The 24,704-nt window shown below is 40.2% G+C and overlaps 2 protein-coding genes across 3 annotated transcripts in view; one reads left to right on the top strand and one right to left on the bottom strand.

Moving 5' to 3' along the window:
- The window catches only part of galnt2 (UDP-N-acetyl-alpha-D-galactosamine:polypeptide N-acetylgalactosaminyltransferase 2), a 96,795-nt gene extending 89,197 nt beyond the window's left edge, over positions 1 to 7,598 (top strand). Inside the window, exons 11-16 of one of the 2 annotated variants that reach the window (XM_072678431.1) lie at positions 1,406 to 1,532; positions 2,447 to 2,539; positions 2,675 to 2,758; positions 2,958 to 3,102; positions 3,517 to 3,636; positions 4,534 to 7,598. In XM_072678431.1, the coding sequence (XP_072534532.1) occupies positions 1,406 to 1,532; positions 2,447 to 2,539; positions 2,675 to 2,758; positions 2,958 to 3,102; positions 3,517 to 3,636; positions 4,534 to 4,689 (725 nt within the window). In that variant the 3' untranslated portion in view covers positions 4,690 to 7,598. The remainder of the gene's footprint in view (positions 1 to 1,405; positions 1,533 to 2,446; positions 2,540 to 2,674; positions 2,759 to 2,957; positions 3,103 to 3,516; positions 3,637 to 4,533) is intronic. The other variant, XM_072678432.1, reaches the window with a different exon arrangement.
- Positions 7,599 to 9,200: 1,602 nt separating this feature from the next.
- Positions 9,201 to 24,704, bottom strand: part of pgbd5 (piggyBac transposable element derived 5) — a 38,229-nt gene continuing 22,725 nt past the window's right edge. The window contains exons 5-7 of the mRNA XM_072678430.1: positions 22,283 to 22,480; positions 17,027 to 17,132; positions 9,201 to 16,046 (exon numbers count right to left, since the gene is read on the bottom strand). Of these exons, the coding sequence (XP_072534531.1) occupies positions 15,851 to 16,046; positions 17,027 to 17,132; positions 22,283 to 22,480 (500 nt within the window). The 3' untranslated portion in view covers positions 9,201 to 15,850. The remainder of the gene's footprint in view (positions 16,047 to 17,026; positions 17,133 to 22,282; positions 22,481 to 24,704) is intronic.

Raw genomic sequence — 24,704 nt, 5'->3', positions numbered from 1 at the left:
TGCACATGGCTCATGTTTTTATATAGGCCACACAGTACAAGGCATAAAGACATGAGCTAAACATGCAGCTTCGCTACAGGATCACTCAATAGTAAATTCAGTGCAACAGGTAAACACAGCAGAGAGCTTGAGACATGGACCGTTGTTTAGTAGTGTGTCTTTTTGAAAGATATCAAATATTAAATTATGTGGATTATGTAGTTATGAGACCAACGAGGCAAAGTATAGAACTGTAGACTCTCTTGGCATTGAAGGAGTTAATTGATGGTGTTTTTTTGTTTGTTTGTTTTTTGTTGTTTTATTAATCCTTATTCTTTTTTTCTTTTGTTTGATTATATTGGTGTTCGATTACATCAGGCTGTGATGGAACTCTTATCTAGTCCTAAATCAGGCCACGCAAATCCTTGGAGATTCTGCCCTTTGTGTCAGTTTGTGGGTTTTGCAAGTCACCCTGGATAAGAGCACATGAGTAAATACATGTAAATCTAAACAAACCAGTAAGACCAGTACGAGAGACGGGTATTAATATTAGTATCAACCAGTGTTAACGGTCAAAACTGGTATCTAGATGTAACCTATCAGAGTTTTTGTTGTAAATCCCCCTTATTAAAAGTTATTGGCATTTTTAGAAATTTGAAGGGGTCTGGGGGGGTTCAGAGTTTGTGTTTGGGGGGCTGTAAGCGGGCATTGAAAATGTTGAAAAAATGTTTTTAGGGTGTTTTCACACTAGAGCTTTTTTTGGAGCACTGATCTCTGGTCCTCCTGTAATTGGTGGTCTAGGGTTTGCTTCTAGTGGTCTCTTGTGGGGTCTGCTGCAAGTGTTGAAGCTATCCGCTCCCGAAGCCATGTGTGGGGTTTCGTGATTGTTTCATTTTTTTATGTGACTCCTTGGCCTACAAGTACAGTCCTTGATTGCAGGTGTTCTTGCATGGTGAGAAGCTACGACTGCAGAAAAGCACTGCAGTGTTTGTATCCAAGAACAATAATGAATATGAACCCTCCCCCAGACAAGCCCAGAAATCAGGGTGTAGACTAGTGTGAAAACAGATATGAAATCATACATATCATTAGGCCCTTAGTGCCCCATTAACATTGACACACAAAGTCACTTTCTCAGGCTCTTTTATGTTCTGCTGTACTGAAACAGAATATCAGGACATGCTGTTACACCACTACCATTTTACTGTCATTATTATCAGTATTACAGTTGCGCTTTTCATTTTTGACCATCTGAAATTGTAGTGTCTGTTAGCAGTTATTTGAATTTTTAGCTCCATGATATCATTTCCATATTGTTCACAACATTTTTGGATCGTTTGGGCTTCTGTTTGGTATGTTTGCTGTGCGCTGCAGTGCCTGTGTGAATGTGCTCCAGAACAACAGTATATTTCTTTGTGTTCTTCAGAGATCTCCTTCCGCGTGTGGCAGTGTGGAGGCAGTCTGGAGATTATTCCCTGCAGTCGAGTGGGACACGTCTTCAGGAAGCAGCACCCGTACACCTTTCCTGGAGGCAGCGGCACCGTGTTTGCCAGGTAGCTGCTTCTGCTGTTTAGTTTGCCAGGCTGTAACCCACTCAAGCCAGCTAATTATGAATTAGTTAATGAACTGGTGCCCTGAATTAGATTTACTGAAGCTGGAAGACTCACTAAACCATGCAGGGTGCGGGGAGCAGGATTGAGGAATACTGCTGTAATTGGAAAACAGTGTTAATTCATAAATACTGTTAAAAATAAAATAAATAAAAAACGAGGCCTAAAATGTTTTATAATATGAGTGGTCAGGAAAGTCTAAGCCCACATGTAAAGCACTCGTTCAGTGGAGCTGAGATTGTATCAAACAAAATGGTGCCTAGATTGCAGCTTGGCTCAGTTGATGTGCTCCACCCAGTGGCTGAAAGTAAAAACTGGCCAAACATGTAGTGGAAACTCATCCTGTGGCCAATTTGAATGATCACAGATTGTCATTGTTGGGATAATACCTAACCGTTTATTTTTTATAGTTTGCCGCTCACACAGTGTGGACGTTTCCTACTGAATGGTGAAACAGAAGTGATCCAGAATTACCTGGAATAAAACTTCACATTACTTTAACTTGTATTTTGAGTTTTTAAAAAAATGTTTTGCTTCTCCTGTAATGCTTCCATTTTTGAGGTACGAGGTTTTGGCCCGACAGCACAGGGAGTTGACTGGCCTTAGACCTATATCTGTTAAGATCTGTAGGTCATGGTAAACAGGCAGGGCAATATTAAAGCAGAAAGCTGTTGAAGGCTGCTGGGTTAGCTGTTCCTCTTTAGTAAATTAACTTGCCGTTCATTGTAAGGCCAGTTGTAGTTGGGTGAAACTGTAAAGTTAGCAGCACAAGGTGCTAACAGGCGATGTAACAGGCCTGTCAAGAAACATTAGCCTGACCTTGCAGCCCTTGCTTGATGTCCATCTGTCCCCTGCAGGAACACCAGGCGAGCAGCAGAGGTCTGGATGGATGATTTCAAGAATTTTTACTACGCCGCCGTGCCTTCTGCTCGGAACGTACCCTATGGCAAGTACGTGTGACCCCGTTTCCGTTTGCAAAATCCAGTATTGCTGCCAGCTTTGTTTTCTTTCTTTGCATTTTTTTTTTTTTTTTTTTTTTTTTTTTTTAAATGATCTAATAAAAGAAACTCCTTCTTCCTCGCCAGTATTCAGAGCAGACTAGAAATGAAGAAGAGGCTCGGCTGCAAGCCATTCAAGTGGTATCTGGAGAACGTTTACCCAGAACTTCGGTGAGATCTGTGCATGTTTACTTTGTCCTGCAGGTGCAGGTGGCTGCACTTCATCTGGTTAAACTTGGTGCAGTTCAAACAGATAAAACTGACTTTGAATGAATTTCAATGCAGTTCAAGATTTTCAAATTGCCTTGTGTATTTGCTGTCCCAGACATGTGTTTACTTGGTGATCTGTTGCTGTTTGTGAATCGTTCAGGGTTCCTGACCACCAGGACATAGCATTCGGAGCACTGCAGCAGGGAGGGAACTGTCTGGACACTTTGGGGCACTTTGCTGATGGTGTGGTGGGAGTCTACGAGTGCCACAATGCAGGGGGCAACCAGGTATCATTCAGGGCACAGGTACAGTACTTAGCAGTTTTATGACGCAGGAGCACACTGGGTGAGCATGTGGCCAGCGGTGGGGTTAAAGAATCCATCCACACACAGAGGGGAAGTTGTGTATTTGAAGCCAATGCACGGTTCCAGCTGGATTATTACTGTTATTTAAATGATTAGTGACCAGATCATTGATTTAACCTGGTATTATTTTACAGTGGTTTTTACTGTTTGACAAGAAATGTGAAGTGACTGGCCTTCTTCTGTAATTGCCCAAACCCAGAGCATCCTGAGTAATAGTAGTGCTGTTACAGTCTGCCTGCTAATACATACAGCTGTGCTGTGCTTTGCCTCCGGTAAAGCTAATCTAGCTCCTATAGTGCTTAAGTGTAATGTGGAAGATTTTAATTCTCTGCTCCATTCTCTCAATTTCCTCAGGAATGGGCCTTAACGAAGGATAAGTCTGTGAAGCACATGGACCTCTGTCTGACAGTGGTGGATCGCACAGCGGGCTCTCAAATCAAACTGCAGGGCTGCAGGGAAAATGACAGCCGACAGGTCAGTAATCAATTCGATCAAGCTCTGTCCAGCCAACAGGAGCTTGAGTATCTCAAGTTTAGGAGAACACTTTCAGTTGTAGGTTCACAGAAGAAGAATTACTGCAAGCTATTAACTGAGCAGTTTTGGAAGCACACTGATCCATATTACACACATTACAGTTGAGACTAAGCCAGATCCAGAATAGCATGTGTAATGTTCTAGGATTTGAATGCATTTGATATAAATACTGTTTAATGTGTGTGAACCCGAGATGGAAGGATCAGTTGGCTATGTATCTGTGTCATCATCATCAATGTATCGGTGGACAATTTTCAGCCCATATATATTATCCACTGATATTTGACTAACTTTGCTGATCCTGAGAGCCATCAGATCAGATGATGTTTGACCCAGCATGATTTCTGACTCAGATACATAAACATAGATGCATAATAATACGTAATTATTTTGAAAGGACTTTGTCAAACATTAGAAATTTAATTTTGACTGCAGAGTACATAGAGGAATAATCAGCATGATAAAAATTGGCATAGATTTTAGCAACGCAATGAAAACCTCTCATTTCTTGATCCTGTGCTCCCCGTGTTTCTGGACAAGCTCCACGTGTTTCTGGACAAGCTGAGAGATACAGAATGGTCACTGAAAGTGAAAGAAGCTTGTGGTTTGAGGTGGTAGAGTAATTTTATGCAATGACTGGGAGTATGAAGCTACAGCTACAGTACTCTGCATACGGTATTCTCCTCTTTTTAAAGCTGCTATTTTATGCTACATAATGTTGCTTTCATTTCTATTATTCTAATATTAACATCCAATAACTTCATCAGAAAGCTCAGCTCCTCTAGTTTCATGTGGAACTGATGACACAGCTGGTCACTGTTTACCTCTCTGTTGCAGAAATGGGAACAGATCGAGAATAACGCGAAGCTGCGGCACGTAGGCAGCAACCTGTGCCTGGACAGCCGGAGCGCCCGCAGCGGGGGTCTCACAGTGGAGGTCTGCAGCCCCTCCCTCACTCAGCAGTGGAAGTTCACCCTCAACCTGCAACCCTAGTCCAGTCCCCCCCCACCACCACCACCGTCCGCCCTGTCCCATCCCCAGGTCCAAGAGTAGCCCCTCCCTGCACCGGGGTCAGCGCACTGCTCTCTGAGGAACACTGCCCCAAACGCAGTCCGCCTGCACACGGGCCCCCACAGGGGCCACGGGGCCATGCTAACGGACAACAGAAACACAATGACTTTTTTCCATCCAACTATATACCTCACCGTGTCATTTTTTTTGGTCCAGCTCTTGGAAAGTGAATCTAAACTCTAATTTAAAAAAACAAAAACAAAAAACAAACAAAAAAAAAAACAAGTTGAGGTTTTCCTTCCTGTTTCTAACGCCAGCCAAAAGGATCGCATTTTTGTTGGTGCCGTTTTCTTTTTTTCTTCCTTTTTCTTGATTTATTTAGTTCATCTGTTTTCTTTTTTTTTTTGTTTCATCACTTTTTTTCTTTAAGGTGATTATTACTCTGATGTTTTCCTTTCACATAACCAATATTGTCGAATGTAAGTGACTCCCTGAGGCTCCCTGCCCGAGCGTGCAGCCTAGTCTGGAATTTTAATGAAGACCGTTTCAGTTCAGTTCAGATTTCCTTGCTTTTTTGTCAGTACAGCAGGGACGAGGGAGGACACGTTTGTGTGAATGAGTGTGTGTGTGTGTGTGCGTGTGTACACTTTGACTGTGGAGAGTGTCTCCAGGCCTCTCTAGTCGTACACAGTGTCCACACAAGAAGAAAAAACAGAACGCTGTGTGTTTGGTTGTTTTTGTTTGTTTGTTTGGTTGGTTGGTTGTTTTTTATAGTCTCTATCAAATTGTCATTCTGTCGTCTTGCGTCTTGAAGGTGCAATGTGTGAAGATTTGAACTGCTTCCTCTTTGGGCCTCTGGGGCGTTTCAGAGGAGAACGGAGGCGTGGAAACAGGGCGCTGCTGCTGCTGAACTCCACACCATGTAGCACTGGCTGCTACTATTCAGCATCTGCCCCAATTTTGCTCACAAAATTGACAGTAATGACTTTTTGGTCGCCATTTCTGTATTTCCCCACATGTAATCAGTACGGTTTCCTTTCACAAGGTTTTCTCGATTCTAGCGATACTTTATAGTTTTTGATAATTATGTAGAATAATCAAGTTAATGACATGGTAACTGTGCTCCAATTATTTTCTTTTGTGAAAAATGTATTTGTGCATTTTTGTTTTTTTTTCACCCCCTCACTGTTTGTCAGTGTCTGGATGGAGGGGGGAGGGGGCTAATATTATATAAACCTCCTACAAAAGTGTCAAAATGTGCTTCACGTTATAAAATTCCAGTAACAGGAAGGTTTTGATTGCAGCCCTGTTAGTTCCCTTATTTTGATTCTGATCATGAGCTTCCCAGTGCGAGAAGCAGCGGGCCGCGTCGGACAGTCGCTAATTTGTGTATTGCACATCATGTTACTTGATGATTTCTTGTCGACCTTGTTTTTCGATTGTTCGAGCGAAACAGCGTGACTATTGTCCATAGCCTTCAAATATATCCATGCTACTGTAAACGGATAGGGTGGCTGACCAGCTCTCGGCGTGTGTGTTTGGGCTACGTAACTCAACTGGACTTTGAAAGTATTTGCCTGTCTGTCTGTCCTCTGTCACAGGTCTGAATGTCTCACACTCTTTCTTTCTGTCTGTCTTTATCTCTCAATCATGTTGCCATGTTTTCTTCCTCTACAAGACCTTCACAGTCACGTTCATAACTTTGACTATGGTACTGCAGATGATGCTGTGATTACTGATTATTAGTTCTCGGGAAGCAGTTATCTATTGTAAAGGATTTCTTTTCTGTCTTAGTCAGGGTAGCCCTGTAGCATTCTGTAATTTATTCTAGACTAGACACAATGAGTCTGACATACTGTAATCATGTTCATCTTGCATATTTTTGACTCCACTACTACACGTCCCCTGTGTTCTTCCAGATACAGAGGATCATGGGTCCTTGGACATGAATTTGAAGACACATAAAACACAAGCGAAGGCCTTGTAGCTTAGCGGTCAGTGAGTATTCTGAGAAACTCTAGGTTGACACTCAGCTAAGGACCTGCTTCGGTACCTTCTTGGCCTCTAGTGTTAACAGTATGAATCAAGACTTCCTACAGTGAGATACTGTGGGACGCTGGCCTCTATCAGCCTAACAGTGCGCGGGGCAGGAGCTCACACATGGCTACAGAGAAGATGCACAAGTATTGAACTTTGCCATTGACCTCAAAGTCACCTTTGGCCAGTTACAGTGGAACGGCCAGTGACCTACAATTGCCTATAATCAATTTGCCATCATGATGCCAACATTTGTGCAGTTACTTTTTTTTTTTTTTTTTTTTTATTATTGTTATGGAAAGAAACCTTCATACCTTTATTGATATTTATGGAGTTGGGCCAAATTAAGAATACATTGATGATGATGATGATGATGATGATGATGATGACTGATCTCTGATTTGGACTGAAGTGTTTACATAGCACAGTGTGCCAAAGTTATTTACTGTTGGTTCATTTGACTTAGCATAGTTCAGGGATAGGACCGTGTCATTAACAGATGTGATGGACATGAGACCCCATTAATACTTTTAAATTTTTCTTTTAACCCCCTTCTCTTTATTTTGATCATAATAGTTTTGGGTGATTTTCATATTTCTGGTTCATTTAAGTCTTGACGTTTCATTTAACGGCAAGGGAGACATCGTGGGGTCAACCGTTGTAAAAGTGTATATGTGTGTATATACAATATGTATGTCCATGCATGTACATATATACACATACAGTTGCAGTTAATAGTGATTTGGTCAACTGTACAGCGCTTGTATTTGTTCATTGTTTTATAGATATGGCAAAGGTTTACTTTGAATGAGGAAAAAAAATTAACTTAAATAAAAATTTATATATATAATCAATACTGTGTGTTGTAATTGTGCAAAGTTAAATGCAGGTTGTGTAACTATGCTTGCCCTTTTGTACTTCTTTCTTAGGATCGAGGCCTGGGTGAGTATTTTCTTTGTGAGTTGAGAGAAAGCACTTCTGGAAGGACATATGAAAAATGTAGTGGGGGTCGGCAGTCCGATGACATTTTACCATTTTTGTGCTAAAATGTATCTTGAACAATATGCTTTTCTGGGCACATCATTAGTATTTAGTGAACACCGACCAACTGCGTCTTGCATTACAAAGAGCATGAGGTGGTCAGTTTAACTGGATGTAGTGCAGCAGATATTTAATGCTAATTATTGTACTGGATTTTTTTTATAGCACTGGACCTGGCATTACCACGACATTTTGAGAACCTAAATATTGGGATGCAATTGGTAGGATTTGCCATAATGTGGGACACTGCCTAACTGGTGACGCCTAAGCCCTTTGGTGTGGGTCTATTCGTTAACAAAAGCTACGATGGAATGTCATCAAATCACATGACTTCTCAAATGTCCAATCATATATTAGGGTGGATCGATCTTCAAATAGAAAGTATCTCATTTATATAGACAAAATTATTGCTGAAGGCAAATCCTACTAAAACAACCCTGCCTGGCTAGTTTAATCAGGATGCGTTTATGATTCACTATATGTCTAAATATGGACACACCTTCTAACTACTTTAATTTGTACTCTTTGCTGACACAGATGTGTAAATGTGCGCACACACAGCTTGTCTAGTCCTTGTAGAGAAGGACTGCCAATAGAGTAGGAGCACATAAACATTTGGCCCCATTGTTTGAAGCCCCCCAGCATTGTGCTGTGCAGCAGTGGAACTGAGTTCTCTGGAATGATTGGCTGGTGCTCCATCCAATACTTCTGGGATGAGATGAGGGGTGGTGATCATTTTACCCCTGATTTTTGGAAGGCTGTGAATGAGTATGTATGTTAATACAAATATCTCTATTATGATGTGAATATACTCAATACTTAATATAATTAATATCATGTCAGGCAGAAACGTGTGGAGGGGTACTGAGTGCTATAACAATGATTAGTCATGGTTTTCTAATGGATTATTTTGGATACTTAAGATGAACAACTAGGGGTAGGATATTTTTAACAATTAAAATAACATTTATTTTTTAATTAAATAACAGTTTAACTGTTTTAAAAGCATTCTTTTCATAACAGATATGATCATACATTGTCTATTTAATGTCTAATTAATCGTCACTGTCCCGCAAAAAATGGCAGAATGCTGCCACAGGAGGATGTGAAGTGTTGTCCTTTTGCGCATATGCATCCGTTTAGGAGAGTGAACTGTTCAGACAAATGTCAGATACAGGTTACAAACAGAGATTTTGTGAGAAAATTGGATTGGAGGCACTTTGCCTGCTGTGTAAATGTAGTGCATGTAAGTGCTGATATGTACCATTTCTGTTGTTTTTTTCCCCTCCTTCTTTTGGTTTGATTAGGTCACAACCCGTTCATCGTGTATTGGAAAAATGTCCATCACCCACCTTTAAAATGTAGTATTTGCGTGTGCTGTTCTCCCAGTTCTGAAGGAAAGTGAACGGCAGGTCTCAGAATGCTTTGTTTTAATGGGTAGAAGACATTTAATCCTTACGTAAGCAGACTTTCTGAAAAATACCCCAGCACATCTGCACTGCTGGACAAAGCCTCCACTGGGTGTCATTAATCAAGCTCTTTTCCACTGGAAAAGTACAGGTCGATAATAGAGCTGTGCGAAGTAATCAGATATGGGCAATGATTGACAATTAACCTACACTGATCCTTGAAGAGAACTGACAGGTGGCCAAATAGGCCTAATTTAATTGGAACCAACTTCCTAAATAGTGTTAAATAATATTCCCAGGCAATGTCTTTTATTTTTACTGACCAGGGTTTGTCCTGAAAACCCTGATATTTTTAACTGGATGGCTGTGCTCTAAAGCAGAGCTGTCAGCATTCCCAGACTTCTGCTGCTTCTCCTGGCAAAGCTGCTCCCTCTAACATTTGCATAACCAGGATATTACAATGTAGGAAAATGATTTTGTCTCATGCATAATTCCACGAAGGGTTTTAGCACAGTACCTACACACACACACACACACGAGCATGCACACAGTACGTACAAATTTCTATGAAAGGCCTTCATCACGCTAGCAATCATGGTCACTTTTGACGAAATGGTGTAAAAAAGAAAAATCATGATTTATTAGTGTGCAAACTGATGTAAACTTACACTGATCGAGGCAAAGAGAAGAGGATGAAGTAAAGGTCAGTGTGGTGGTCAGACAGAAGTGTTGCAGTCACTGAGAGGGTGAAGATAATATTACAGGTAACAGCACACAAGCAGACAAGAACTCAGTCACAGGTTATTCATCAACACTCACAGTGGGAAGACGAAGGTAGGGACACCAAGGGGTTCCACAGCAAGAAAACACTACGTTCACAACATTCATACATCGCTGTGTAAGTTCACAGATCCAGAATCTGTACAGTGTTGATTTTCTTGTGGGGTTTAGCAGTGAGGGTCAGGTCTGTAAGTATTTTGCCTCTGTAGACCACCTTCATGGATTTAAAATGAAGCAATCGATGTAACTGAAATGTAGACTTTGTTTTAATTCAAGGGGTTTAATAACCATTATATTGCCATTATTAGATCAGCCATTTCACATACTCCAAAAGTAACTGGACAAACTAACTAGATTTGAGTATTTTTAATGGACTACTTTAATCCAAATGCTAAACTTCCTGTCTTGAAACGCTTCACCAGGAACTCACTGCAGTCTTTTTGGGTCTTTTTCAATTGGGTTGAGGTCAGGTGATCGACTTGGCCATTTAAGGGCATTTTGCTTCTTTGGCTTCAGAAGCTCTTAGGCTTCTTTTGCAGCATGATTTGGGTCAATAATTAATCTAGACTGTGAAGCAGCATCCTATCAGTCTTACTGATTATCAGCCTCTGATCAGGATGGATAGCTCAATACGCTTCAGATTTACTGCTTCTCTTAAACAGCAGTGACACAGGTCCATAGGCAGCCATAAAACCCATGCTCTAGCTGTGCCTCCATCATGTTTGACAGATGATGTGGTATTATTTCAGTTTGTGGTTTCTCTATATTTAAGTTAAAATGTCTTTCATCCCTACGAGTTTTGGCCTTTCTGCTTTTGAGCGTTATCACTGCTTTGCATCTTAAAGTAATCCTCCTGTATTTGAACTTGGGCATCTCTTGATTGTAAACTTTTATCAATGCTACACCTCCTTGAGTGATCTTGACCTGACTAGGTGTTGTTAAGGGGTTCTTCCCCTTTACCATAGAAATAATTCTGTGATTATCTACCTCAGATGTCTGAACGTTTGGTTGTTGCTGAGCTCACTAGTAGATTATTTTAATTTTTTAGTATTTTTTATAAGTACCAGACTGTTGATCTCACTCATGATGTTTCTGCCATCTCTCAGATAGGTTTGCTTAGTTTTTTCAGCCTATGATCGACTCCTTCACTTGCATCAACAGCACTTTGGAAAGCATAGTGAGCGTTTCCATGAATGGCTACCAAAAGCAAACTTGCCACCTAATGAAATAACAAATGAACAGGTCAGACGTGACCTGTGCCACCCCGCTTTTTTTTTTAATTATCTATCCATCCACTTACTTGAGCCTGTACAAATGGAGGGACTATGACTGTAATTCCTAAACAGTTGATGCAATATCATTTGAAGAGAAAATCTACTGATTGTTTCTTTTCAAACCAACTGAGGTGATGTACAGAGGCAAAATTGCAAACATTGTCACTGTCCAAATACTTATGGACATGACTGTACTTGCTGACAAGATTTGGTCTAATATAAATGACCAAGTTATAAATAATTCTGTCTTTCTTCCCTCACATAAAGATACGCAGTATGGGTCTCTTCTAGCTTTCTATGCAGCAAAAGAATTCAGTATTCTTCCTTTCTTTTTTTAATCTGCTGCTGAGCAGAAACGGTACAGCTCAGTTTCTAATTAGTTTTGCAAAGGCTTACAGTTTTTACCATTTATTTTCTTCTTTTTAAAGCACCTAATCTAATGTCTATATTCTTCCTCCTACAGTATGACATCTATTGCACTACACTACACTGTTGTAGTTACAAAACCCTGAGGTTGCCCAGGACAAAGTCCTCACTATGACAGGAGAGTCACGTGACAGCAGTCAGACTAGTCCCATTCTCCTCTTATCGCTTCGTTCTCACACTCTGCACACCTGACAAAGGCAATTCCATTCAAAACTGTAGACGGAGGACGTGTGGTCGTGACCCCTCATAGTTGCTCCGGAAAGTATTAATACAAGTTTTGCGAATCATCCATTGCATCGTTAGTTGACAAGCAGTTCAGGCAGTCAAAATCTACCTGTTACATAAGGTTACAGACAATGCAGATTATTGATTATTAGTACAAAACACTGCAATGAAATGAAGTGGAAGCTGCTTTGAACTGAGTATTTACAACATTCAGAAAAAAATCGAACAGAATATTTACAACATAAAGATAATTAATGAAGCATTACTCATTACATCAAAAGTATATCTCAGAAAAGACATCTAGAAAAGGATAAAACGTTTCTCTTGATTCCCAACAACAAAAAAAGAGTTATAAAATAGGTCAAATATACTGTAATATTTTACGGTAATGAAAATATTGCGCGTTTGTACAGACTGGACATAAAGCTTCAGAGAGTGCATGCACAAGGTTTTACTGTACCAGAACAGACTGGACTGAGTAGGAATGTGTGGTAAATCTTGTCTACGCATGCTGTCGATTTTCTCACCAAATGGCCAGGAATGTTGGCCAGGAGAGTAGGAGTGGATGGGAATCTGCTGGAAAAGAGCAGCAGTCCAGTGAACAGGTCAGTTTTAACTGAATGCAAAACAAGTGAGAAGTGCGTATGTGGTACGGCTAAGGTCCATTTACAGTCCATTTTTCTCCAGCATGTCCAGGAGCAATGAGAAGCATGTCGATGATTAATTTTCTTACAACAACAATTATTAACCAATAAACTCTGAACAAAAGCAAGACTTTGCAGCTCATTTGCCATGCATTTTCCTTATTTATATAGAACGTCTGAACCAAAATAGTACACGGGCAGTCAACATGAAGTGCTCATGTGCAGATATGGCATACACTGACACCTGGCCACTGTTTTGGTGTGTTTTGGCATGATGTGTCCCTTCACTATACAAGAGAATATCCTGCGAAATGTAGGGATGCAATCATAAAAATGATTCAAAACGATGGGCACTGGCCAGACGTTTAGATTCGGCAGCAGAATGTTTAGGTGAGTTAACTGGGTTACTGCACCAATATGCACCAACCAGCCATAACATTAGCACAACCTACCTAATACCGAGTCTACCCTTTGTGCCGCCACAACAGATCTGTCCATTTCAGCCAATGACTCCACAAGACCTCTAAAGGCATCCAGTGGTACCTGGCACCGACGTTAGCAGCAGACCTTTAAGTCCTGTAAGCTGAGTGAGGTAGGACCTTCATGGATTGCATCACTGAGCCTTAGATGTCAAGGACTCCTTTCTTGGAGCACTTTTGGTAAGTACTGAACAATGCATACCAGAAAACCCCCACAAGAACTGTATGATGTTTTGGATGTTCTGACCCAGTCGTCTAGCCATCACAAATGTGGCTCCTGTCAAAGTGGCTCCGATTCTTAAGCTTGCTCAGTTTTCCTGTGTTTAACACAAACATCACCTTCAACTGACTGTTCACTGACTGACGAATATATCCCACCCCTTGACCGATGCCACTGGAGATGAAGATAATCAATGTTGTTCACTTCACCTGTACTAATGTTATGGCTGACCTGCATGTTATTCATCATTCTGCACATATGACCCTACAGCAATAAATATTATATTTCTTAATAATGCTGAACCAGACAGATCTTCTCCCAATTTCAACATTTTGTAAATGTTTATGTACTGGCATCAGCAGATATGTACATGGGGAAAGAAAACAAAAAAGAGAGATATAGCATTGGACCGGAATTCCCATATGGGTGCATCCCATTACAAAATTGCTGAATATTTCAACAAGTTAGGTGCAGTATCTCTGTTTAAGGACAGAGTGAATTGTATTCTCAGTTTCATTCACCAGATTTAAATCTTAATCAGACAAGCTGTTTGTGGACAGCGGTGATGAAAATGTTGGAAGCAATTCTACTTGAGATAATTAAAAAAAATCTGCCAATGTTTGCTCCAAACAAGCCATCAGCTTATTTAAAATCTTGATTTTGGCAGATCTGTCTTGCAGTCATTTTTTCTCTGATGTTGCTCTTCATTTGATTCCATGTCTTTTCAACAAGCAAATATTTTTGGCTTAAGGATTTAAAGTGCCAGTTTGTCCCATTAAAGACTTTGTTTCTATTGCTCCTTTGGAACTGGAAACGTATTAATGTCTGTCCTGATCTGTTTATGTAGTCCGTACAGTGTGAGCTTCAGGATAAAAACAATGCACTAATAAAATCTTTTGTTAAAAATCAGCCATTGGCCAATTTGGTTGTAAAGAATTAACCATTAAAAACAAATCCTGATCGGTGCACCCCTAAAGAAATCTGTTTTAAAAGTTTGACAAGGAGCTGTGAGCTCATTAAGACCTAAAAATGTTCAAAAACACTCTTGGTCATCCAGTGTCCAGTGTTTGTATTAATGATAAGGTGTTCACCAGTGATCGTAATATAAAAGCTATATTTGAGCAATTCCTCTCAACTGCCAGTGCATTTTAGAGTACATCCACTAATCTTCAGACTTCAGTCTGACGGACCGGAGGGTCAGTGCCACATGTGGCCAAAGCACAGTGAATTAGAGGCAGGGATATTACTACCTGAGGGGACGAATAAAGGTTTAAAGAACTCTACATAATGGTCTAATCTTGACATTAATGAATGTTCCTCTGATTCAGTTTCATATGGCATCACTACAGCAGACTGTACAGTTCAGACCTGTAGAAATAATCAGAACGCTCATATATCTGACTCAACTCAAGGGCAGATTTCATCAGTGTTTACAGTGTAGGACAGAGCAACTCTCCAGTGTATCATCAGTCACTTCTAAGACTCTTTCATTCCTATTTAGCAACCTCTCTCATTTTTTAATCCACACCGCAGTCCTAAGCATTCCCTCTAATAACTTCACACAGTCAAAAAATTACATTTACACCAACCCTCTAAATCACACACCCACACACAAACACACATACACAAAACACAAGGAAGTGTATTTACATTCTCTGTTGGTCTGATTCACACTCTAATTTTCTCCTGAGATGACACCAGTGCAGAGGAAAGAGGAGGTCTTTCTTCCCTGGCCTCGAAATTCCATAAACCGTGAGTGATCACAGGAACGGCGATGGAATAAAGCACCGATCTTTCTCAGGCCACGCCGCCGGAAAAGCCACATCTGTCCTTATGCCTCCTGGTTAATGTGGCGTGTTTGGTTAAATAGGATAAGATAAGATTTCGGGGTTATGAAGTCATGTTGGTATGTACTGTACATTTCCCTTGGAATCAAAAGTGCAAAAATACAATGGGGAGGGATGGAGTGCATCAGTTTTGCCACAGGTCAACAGGTCACTGGACAAGTGGCAACATCCCAAAAAGAACCGGTGATAGTTAACGTAAGAGAGATATTTGGGAAGACTGTAAAGTTTCCCTTTTAACAAAAGTTTGGATAAAACTTCTACATCACACTACATTCTCCATTTGCTGATTAGGATCTTAATCGCTGTGTGTTTTTGTCAGTGCTGCATGTTACGGTTGATAAGCTGCCGACATACAGAGCTAATCCACAATTAATTCCACAGTTTCACCTCAGGGTTCAAACTACACAGACACTACGTCACTCTGGTTATAAAAATCATTGCACGTATACAAGGGCACATCCTCAATTTCATCATGCAGCAAAAGGGAACACACAGACGGACGAGTGGTTTTATGTACAGGGGGGCCCTGTAAAGGGGGGGGGGGGGTACAGTTGGAGAAGCGTAATTTGTGGAGAGGCTGAGCTGTGTGGCGTTAAATATGAGCCCGGATTTAACTATAAACAGAACTTTCAGAACCAGACTTGGCACAGGTTCAGTGCGTCACAGATAGAGGGTGTTGGAAGGTCATTACTGAGAGCCTAATCTGCTATTAGAGTGTCTGTGAGTAGTTGGCTATGCGTGTTAGACAGCATTTGGTCACTTCACTGGGTGGGTGAGCAGTCGTCTAAGTCCAGAAGCTCCTTGACCAGCCTCTCTCCGAACTGGGCACGGCTGTAGCGTTTGGCGTGGTAGGCATCGGACATCTTGTAGAGGATGTAGGCGTTGTTGATGGCGATGCTGATGGTTAGCCAGAACACTTGCTGCCACGTCTTATTGGGCTTGTGGAAAATGAAGTACCTGCGTTTAAGATTCATTGAGAATGATTAACTATAGTTTAGCGTTGTTACAGATTCTAACAGTGAGAGAAAGTTAAGAAGTACTATTTAGTACCTATGTTTGTGATTTTATTTGAATTCGAATTATTCAACCCCCGATGCAAGTTTATTAGCTAAATTAAAAACCAATCAAACAAACAATTTAAACACAAAAATGTCTTTAGTACTTAGTAGAGCTCGCTTCTGTTGTTATGACCTGCTGCTAACATGATGCACAACCAGACACCAGCTTCTGGCAGCGCTCCTGAGGAAACGTAGCCTATTATTCATGGGCAGCGGCCTTTAGTTCACTAAAATTCTTGGGTTTGTGGGCTGCCACTTCCTTTTTCTATGTGGCTCAAGTCAGGTGACTGACAACCACTCCAGACTTCTTCTGAAACCAAGCCTTGGTGGACTATGATGCTTTTGGGCTGATTTCCAAAGCAAACTTCACTGAGCCACCGGCAAGGTGGCCTTTACAGTTTCGTTCTTCCTCCTCCAGACATACCGTTGATCCATAGGCCCAAAAAGCGTTGTTGCAAATTTTCTGCTGCCACATGAAATCGGGCCAACACTCAGACAGCTGTGCCACTCAGGATCCCATTAGATGCCTTATTAAATCTGAGAAAACTGATAAATCATCAGGAAAACTGCCTATGTAATAAGGCTTATTATTCAGTAGCTACACAACAATCTAAAATGACTGACTCATACACTTTTATTAGATTATATGAATAAATGAATAAATGAATGAATTAGGGTGTTAACTTATTATTTAGTTACTGCTCTATCACAGTGATTGAGTGAGGGACCAGCCAGGTCCTTGAGGTGCTTCATATCAAGCACAAACAAAACAGAATTTCTTACTTTGTTGCAAATCTTTCTTTACCAAGAGTGCCACCAAGTCTGGATGCCACTGTATTTGGCAGAGCATAAAGAACGGAGATAATGAGCCGTGCTTACTTGCTGTATTTGTCGTCGTACTTGCAGATGTAGCTCAGGTGTGCAGCGAAGGCTTCCACAGCCAGGGGACACGGGATTTCTCCACTTTTCCTCTTGATAATCACCCCTAAAGCCAGAGCAGAAGTGTCAGCATGGCCTACATAATACATTCACATCTGACATGCAGCCAATGAGACTCAGCTCTCTGTCTTTTTTGTTTGTTTGTTTCGTTTTTTGTATTAAACAAACTATTTGAGTAAAAGGACCTGGCATGTTGCAGCACTGAGTTCCAGGGAAGCTTTGATTGCATTTCAGCAGAATAAAAACCGCTGACAATTAATGAAGTAATGCTGGATCGACTGAGAGCGCCTTGCTAGCTGATGGAAACCAGTAACAGGTCTAATATGCTCTAAACCGAGCTTACGTCTGTTGCATTAAGATGCTTCCTGCTTATTATACAGATATACAGCCTTGAGCCTCATAAACGGCAATGCTTTACGCAGACTGGAATACAAGAGGGCAATAATGTGCCACACAGTGAGCTGAAAGACTGGGGAGAGGAGGGGACGACAGCAGTGGTTGTTTCCTTTTTGGTTAAAGTGATACAAGGTTGAAACATCTGATTTACATCTTTTTCCCTTAGTCAGTGTTTCTGCTTCTTTAGCTCTGCACTGGAGCTATGATGCTAATGAAGATAATGCATGCCTAAATAATCACACACTTGCTTCATATAGCTTAGAGTTGATAAGTAACCTCAAAGAGATTTGCTTGTGTGGTTTCTGACACACACAGGGGTCATTTTATAAAGAACAGTATGACATTAGTCTTTTTGAGCCACATTGGCATTTCTTACTCTCAGACTCCACCTACAGCCAGGAAGTGGAATTAATGCTTTAACCCTCCCCTTAATGACACACTTAACACATGCATTTTACAAGCTGTGAACTACAGAACTAGAGTACTGCGATACAACTAACACTGTATACCATGGAATTGAAAAATTATGATGATATCTCCAAATGAGGATAGTACTTAGAAATTTCAATGTAATTACAACATGTAATACAAGGTGGGGGTGCTGTAGCAGCTTACTGATTGGTGAGGTCACTCTGTCTGATATTCTGTAGCTGAGTTAGCTAAGCAAAAGTTAGCTTAGAAAGTGTCCTACACATCCCCCGCCACTTATATTATATAATATGTAATATAATATTACATATTATATTAGAGTGCAGAGCGCAGAGGAGCAACAATAGCGGTGCTACTCTCCCTATTACTGGTCAGTAGAGCATCAACATGATGCTGCTTGAAGCTGTAAAGTAAGAATACTACATAACGCTGCTTTAACTCTTAATGCTGTTTGAAGGAAGTGTGTGCTGATTTAGCCATGCAGTTTGCACAATGCTAATGCCCTTCTCATCCCAGATATAGTCAGTCTTACTCAGAACCTCTTATGAAATGTGCAAACAGTAGCTGAACACTGATATCTTAATCTAAAAGGTGGGAATGTACATTGTGGAGATGTGACAATGCACTGTGAAGAACAAGCATTCTACTAATCACGAAATCTAATTTAGCTGCATAGTTGGAACATCGGAGTTCGCAAACGCCAACCACCACAACAACAGCAGCCCACTCCAGCTCTAATCTCATTAGTAGATTATGCAACAACTGAATGCAGGCATTATTATTCTTCTTCATGGAAATTTTGTTCAAAATATCATGAGAACATTGAACCATGAACCCAGTACTGTGAATCAAACTAAATAGTGAGCTTACATCCCAGCCAACAGCGTAATATGTTACTAATCATGTGTTTGTCATAAACTCTTAACCCCTTAAACCCTGTTTGTCATGGTTACCATTGGTTTCATTGGCCCCAATATAGAACCCTGTGGGACTCCACAAAATAGGCCAAACTGAACAGTTACCAAATAATTTACAATAGCTGCAACATTAGGATTAATAGCCAAACAATAAACCCAGGGATTAAGAGGTTCAAATGAAGGTGCTACAATGGTTCTTTGGGTGATTGCATAGAAGAACCATTTGTGGTTCCATTAAAAAACATTTCTGAAAGAGATACATGTGTGTGTAGAACCTTTTTAAAGGTTTTAAAATATCAATGTAAAGGTTCACATCTCCATTAGAAAAATTATTACTCTATGGCAACTCAAAAGAACCACTTGTACAACCTTCAAGTTTAAGAGTGTAGCCCTTACCCCTGACAACTAGAAATCACTGGAAACCAGAGGCAAGCAGAAATGTAATGAAGTATCAGTGACTGGGCTGAGAAAATCACTCATCAACTGGACAGAATGGGAAGTTCTCTAACTCTATCTGGCTTTGAGTTCTGTTTCTACACTACATGAAAGCAGCACTGTATTTGAATGTGCACGTCTCCGTTTTTCATTATCAGTGCCAGTGTTTTAAGGTCCCGCTTTAATGTTGTGGTTTGAATAGAATTGGTGGTTGAAAGGGATCATTTATTTAATTTCAAATAAAAAGATTACAGTTTCCAGATATCAAAATAATCCCTGTTCCCCTCGCAGCTTTTAATTTGCACTAGATGTGGAAGTCTTAGAAAATATGATTCCCTCTTTTTTCAGTTCTCATCAACCCAGTATCAGTCACTTAAATCCTTCTGTGACATGGAAACTAATCTCTCAGCTGTACTTTAGCTTTACCCACTAGCTTTTACAAGTTCCATTCTGTGAATTTCATTTCAACTGTTTAAGGCCTCCAAACAGAGACTTAAATTCCTTTAAGAGGTTCATCGCTAAAACCCTATTCTATCCTATATATACAGTAATCTCCATAATTATTGGCACCCCTGGTTAAGATGTGTTCTTTAGCTTCTAATAAATTTTTCTAAATAATATAGGACCACGATGGAAAAAAAAGAGTAAAATCCAACCTTTAACTCAAGTGAATTTATTCAGTAGGAAAAAAATCCCACATTAAGAAATAATTGTTTAACATCAAATCATGTGTGCCACAATTATTGGCACCCCTGATGTTAATACTTTGTACAACCCCCTTTTGCCAACAAAACAGCACCTAATCTTCTCTTATAATGTTTCACAAGATGGGAGAATACAGATAGAGGGATCTTTGACCATCCAGAGATTTGCACAATCTCTCTAAATCATCCAGCGACCTGGGTCCTCTCCTCTGCACTCTCCTCTTCAGCTCACCCCACAGGTTTTCAATGGGGTTGAGGTCTGGGGACTGAGATGGCCATGGGAGGAGCTTGATTCTGTGTTTGGTGAACCATTTCTGTGTAGATTTGGCCATATGTTTTGGGTCATTATCTTTCTGAAAGACCCAGTGACGACCCATCTTCAGCTTTTGGGCAGAAGCCACCAGATTTTGTTTTAAAATGTCCTGGTATTTCAAAGCATTCATGATGCCATGCACCCTAACAAGGTTCCCAGGGCCTTTGGAAGAGAAACAGGCACAGCATCACTGATCCTCCCCCATATTTCACAGTGGGCATGAGGTGCTTTTCTGCATACTCAGCTCTTGTGTTACGCCAGACCCACTTAGAGCATTTGTTGCCAAAAAGCTCTATCTTAGTTTCATCTGACCAAAGCACACGGTCCCAGTTGAAGTTCCAGTACTGCTTAGCAAACTCCAAACGTTAGCGTTTATGATTGTGAGTGAGAAAAGGCTTTTTCCGTGCATGCCTCCCAAACAGCTTGTTGGCATGCAGATAGCGCCTGATGGTTGTTTTGGAGACTTTGTGACCCCAAGAAGCTACCATTTGTTGCAATTCTGTAACAGGGAGCTTTGGAGACCTTTTTATTTCTCTTATCATCCTCCTCACTGTGCGTGGTGGCAAAATAAACTTGCGTCCTCGTCCAGGCTTGTTTACCACTGTTCCAGTTGTTTTAAACTTCTTAATAATTCCTCTGACAGTAGATATGGAGTGGCTATTTTCTTGTAGCCATTGCCTGACTTGTGGAGGTCAACACACATCTGCTTTACTTGAATAGTATGTTCCTTTGTCTTTCCCATGTTGAAGAGAAATGGCCTCTGTGTCAGGTCATATTTATACCCCAGGGAAACAGGAAGTTGTGAATTACTAATTAAATGTTCCTACATACTCTGAACAACTTCGTAAACTACTGTAGAATTGATATTTTAAGAGATACTTTAATTACATTTACTTCCTAAGAAATGTTAGGGGTGCCAATAATTGTGGAACAGGTGATTTTATGAAGAATAATTATTTCTTAGTCAGGGATTTTTTTCCCCCTTAAAATTCACTTGAGTTAAAGGTTGGATTTCACTCTTTTTTCCATCGTGGTCCTATATTAAAAAAAAAAAACTAAATTTATTAGAAGCTAAAGAACACATCTTAACCAGGGGTGCCAATAATTATGGAGGGCACTGTATATGTTTTTATATAAATATAAATATTTATTTTTGCCTGTTTCTCACTTTTTGACATAATGTGAATTTGGCTGTTGCCCCTAATATTCATGATGAAGGGACCAATACATTTCCTAGAGGGTTTTGGTTTCTTCTCCTGTAAAGTTGCCGTGTTGAATGTTTTTGGGTGTCAGCGACAATATATTACTTTGTTCTTGTAAAATAAATACAGCTGTTTTGGAACAACTTGTTATAGCATGAAAGCTTGCTTTATCATTATTAATTTCTGCTGTCAGGCAGAGTGTTTATAAATAACCCAGAGAAGGTAGCTGGATTGCTCTAGGTGGAATCTAGAATTTAGGTGAAGGTACTGTCTGTATTAAACATACATTACTGTATGAATGGCTGGAATTCTGAACAATGTTTTTATGCAGAAACATGACTGAATGAAAAACATTTATGTAGAGCTAAAGGCACAAATAACACAGAGCTCTGTGGCTTCAATAAATAAATAAATAAAACATCTGTTGCCAGTAAATTGACACGTCTCATGTCAAGCTGCTGTCAGAACGGATCAGGGCATCAGTTCGAAGAAAAGTGGAAAGCCTGGCAGAGAACATAATGTGATGTAACTTTGTATCTCATAATCCATCAACTTGCTTCAAATATACTGAATCCACTGAAATCAGCATAAAAACACTTAGCTCCTCTTCCTCAGAGGAAGCTTGCAAATGGTTTGGTTAGGGATTACATGTAATAACAGTCTATGTTCTATTCTCCTGCTTCAGCTGAAACTGAGCTTTTTTTTAAGACCTCCAGTAGAATCATCTCTCTTCATTCGTCTGATGTCTGCTAAATGAGAGACCCTGTTTTTTTTTTTTAATGAAGCTGCTGGGTTCCTACCTTGCTTTGTGGGTGGATATGCATTAGTGAGAAACCTGAAGTTGCCCTTGTTGTACCAGCTGATTAGAGACATGTTGCCTTTCATCTTGGTGCGGTACTGGCCCCGCTGCTGGGGGACATCAGGGTTGCGCAGCATGGATGGAGGCAGACCTGTACAGTCACTCTTCCTGGTGCTCAGAAGTCCACAGCAGTAGATGTCTACAACAACACAGCAAAATTGAGACTTAAAGCATTGGTTTTCAGGAAAAAACAAAAAACACACACATGTGCAGAGGTCTCACTTTCTAGGAACTCTCTAGCCTACTATTTAGTAGGTTTTCTAGGACATGGAGTAGGTTGTAAATTGTGAAATTAAATAAAATATATGGTTCAAAACACACAATGTATTACTCCAGAGCACAGACCAAATGGCTGCAGGCAGACTGATTAGTTTTGCTCCTGATGATTCTCCTGCAGTTTTATTGTAGCTGTAAACACATATTACACTTTATGGAAAAAGGGGGGAATGTAAATCTGCTGGATCACACGGTTTGTTGATAATTATCTGTAGTGTGTGGTATTATTTAAATAAAAATAATAATAATAATGTATTTGCTTGCACACAAAACTGACCCATCTGTAGCAGGACTGTATTACATAGTTTATAGAAGCTTTACTTTACAGTGACAGTCCTTAGGATTTTTGTGTAAACTGAAAGCAGGAGTACTTCTGAATGGGGAGGAGACAATACTGGTATTAAGAGCTACTGTGAACATGGAGATATCAGAACGGCAAACCCATCTGGTCATTTATGCACGGTCAAACCAAAAAAAAACGTTGAATTAGAAGAGAGCTTATTCTGCTGGACCTACACAGGAAAGTTAAAAATGCTTTTACCTTCAACTAAAAAGTTACTTCTGTGGATATACATGTTTTTTCTGTAGTCAGTGACTATATGTTACTGCATTTAAGTGGTTTAAATATAATTATTATGCTAAGAATGACAAAAGCAATAACTGCTACCCGCTGCTACCCGAGTCAGACCAGCTTCCCACCCTCCGCTACTTACTACACTTAAGTCCAAATGAACTCGAACTATTTGCTCTTATTATTATTATTACCACCACCATGTCCGTGTCTGAAGAGTGGCTTTGACATAATGTGAATCTGGTAGTTGTTATTTACATCATATCTAAATGTCATGATGAATGGACCAATAGAAATGCCCCAAAATGACTTAGAATTAAATCTTTCTACTCAGACTCAGATCTCAGTTGATACTATTTTAATAAGAGGTTTTTGCAGGACAGTGATGTAACTGTAAAAAAGTTACACACTACAGACTTGAAACTGCTTTCTGTGATTCCTCATCACGCTTTCAGAATGTGAAGAAATGTTTAAACAAAGGGTCGGATGTGAAATCGGAATATACAATCTTCTTAAATAAGCCTGTGTCAGCCCCACACAGTGCTATTAAAATCTCAGAGGTGTATGAGTAAAAAAAAAGGCTGCTTGGTCTTTAGGAGAACTGGACATGATGCATCAGGACAGTATTAACTGTGTTTGAGCAACAAACATTCAATCCATTGGCAAGTATGGGGGTGGGTGGGGGTGTTCTCTGTTCTCTTTCAAACAGCTGTCTGACATGCAGTCACAACAGCCCAACTGACAGCTAATAGAGATCTGATCATTGCTCAGTCTCAGCCTCCCCATCACAGCCAGGCTGTTTCTAATCTCCATAATATCAGTTCTTTTAAGATGAGAGCTGAAGGTTTTGAGCTAAGGAGTCTAAAAGAAGGTTGATCTGACACTTAACCTTGATGGCGTGAGCACAGTAAAGCTGAATCAGCCCTTGTAGTTTAATGTGCCCTTGTTCTTTCAGGTTACTGTAATTACTAGGGTGTACTGTTTACTAAATTGCATAACTGATAAGATGACACACACACAGAGAAGAGTCAAGGTCAGTTTGGGTTGATTCTCTTGATTTGTTGCTTGTCTGGACTAATTAAAAACTGCAGGGGTGGTGGAAGATCGGCTGGGGGCGTTACAGGGAGGAAAGAGAGCAAGAGAGAGAGAGAGAGAGAGAGATGATGAAATGAGACTGGATTAAGACAGAGTTTGAATGTTACATAAAGGCTTAAAAATGTGAACCCCACACCCAGTTCGTCACATGCAAGACAATGATGTATACACCTACAAACAAATCAAGATAAAAACATGGGAACAGCAGACGCATCTTTTTTTTTTTTTTTATACCCACTGGGGTACAAAGCCCCCCAGTGAATCTGGCATCAGGCATTTGCAATCTACAACATGTATAATTTAATAATAATAATTGAATGTATAATTTAATTACTGAATCCATGTGTTTAATTCCCATCACCATGGATGTATAAAATCAAGCCACACGATCTGCCTTTGTTTGTATTTGTAAAGAAAATTG

The sequence above is a fragment of the Salminus brasiliensis genome, chromosome 4 (assembly GCF_030463535.1).
Source record: "Salminus brasiliensis chromosome 4, fSalBra1.hap2, whole genome shotgun sequence".
NCBI lineage: Eukaryota > Metazoa > Chordata > Actinopteri > Characiformes > Bryconidae > Salminus > Salminus brasiliensis.
The sequence above is the reverse complement of the archived record's forward strand: the minus strand, read 5'-3'. Positions and strand labels throughout refer to the sequence as shown.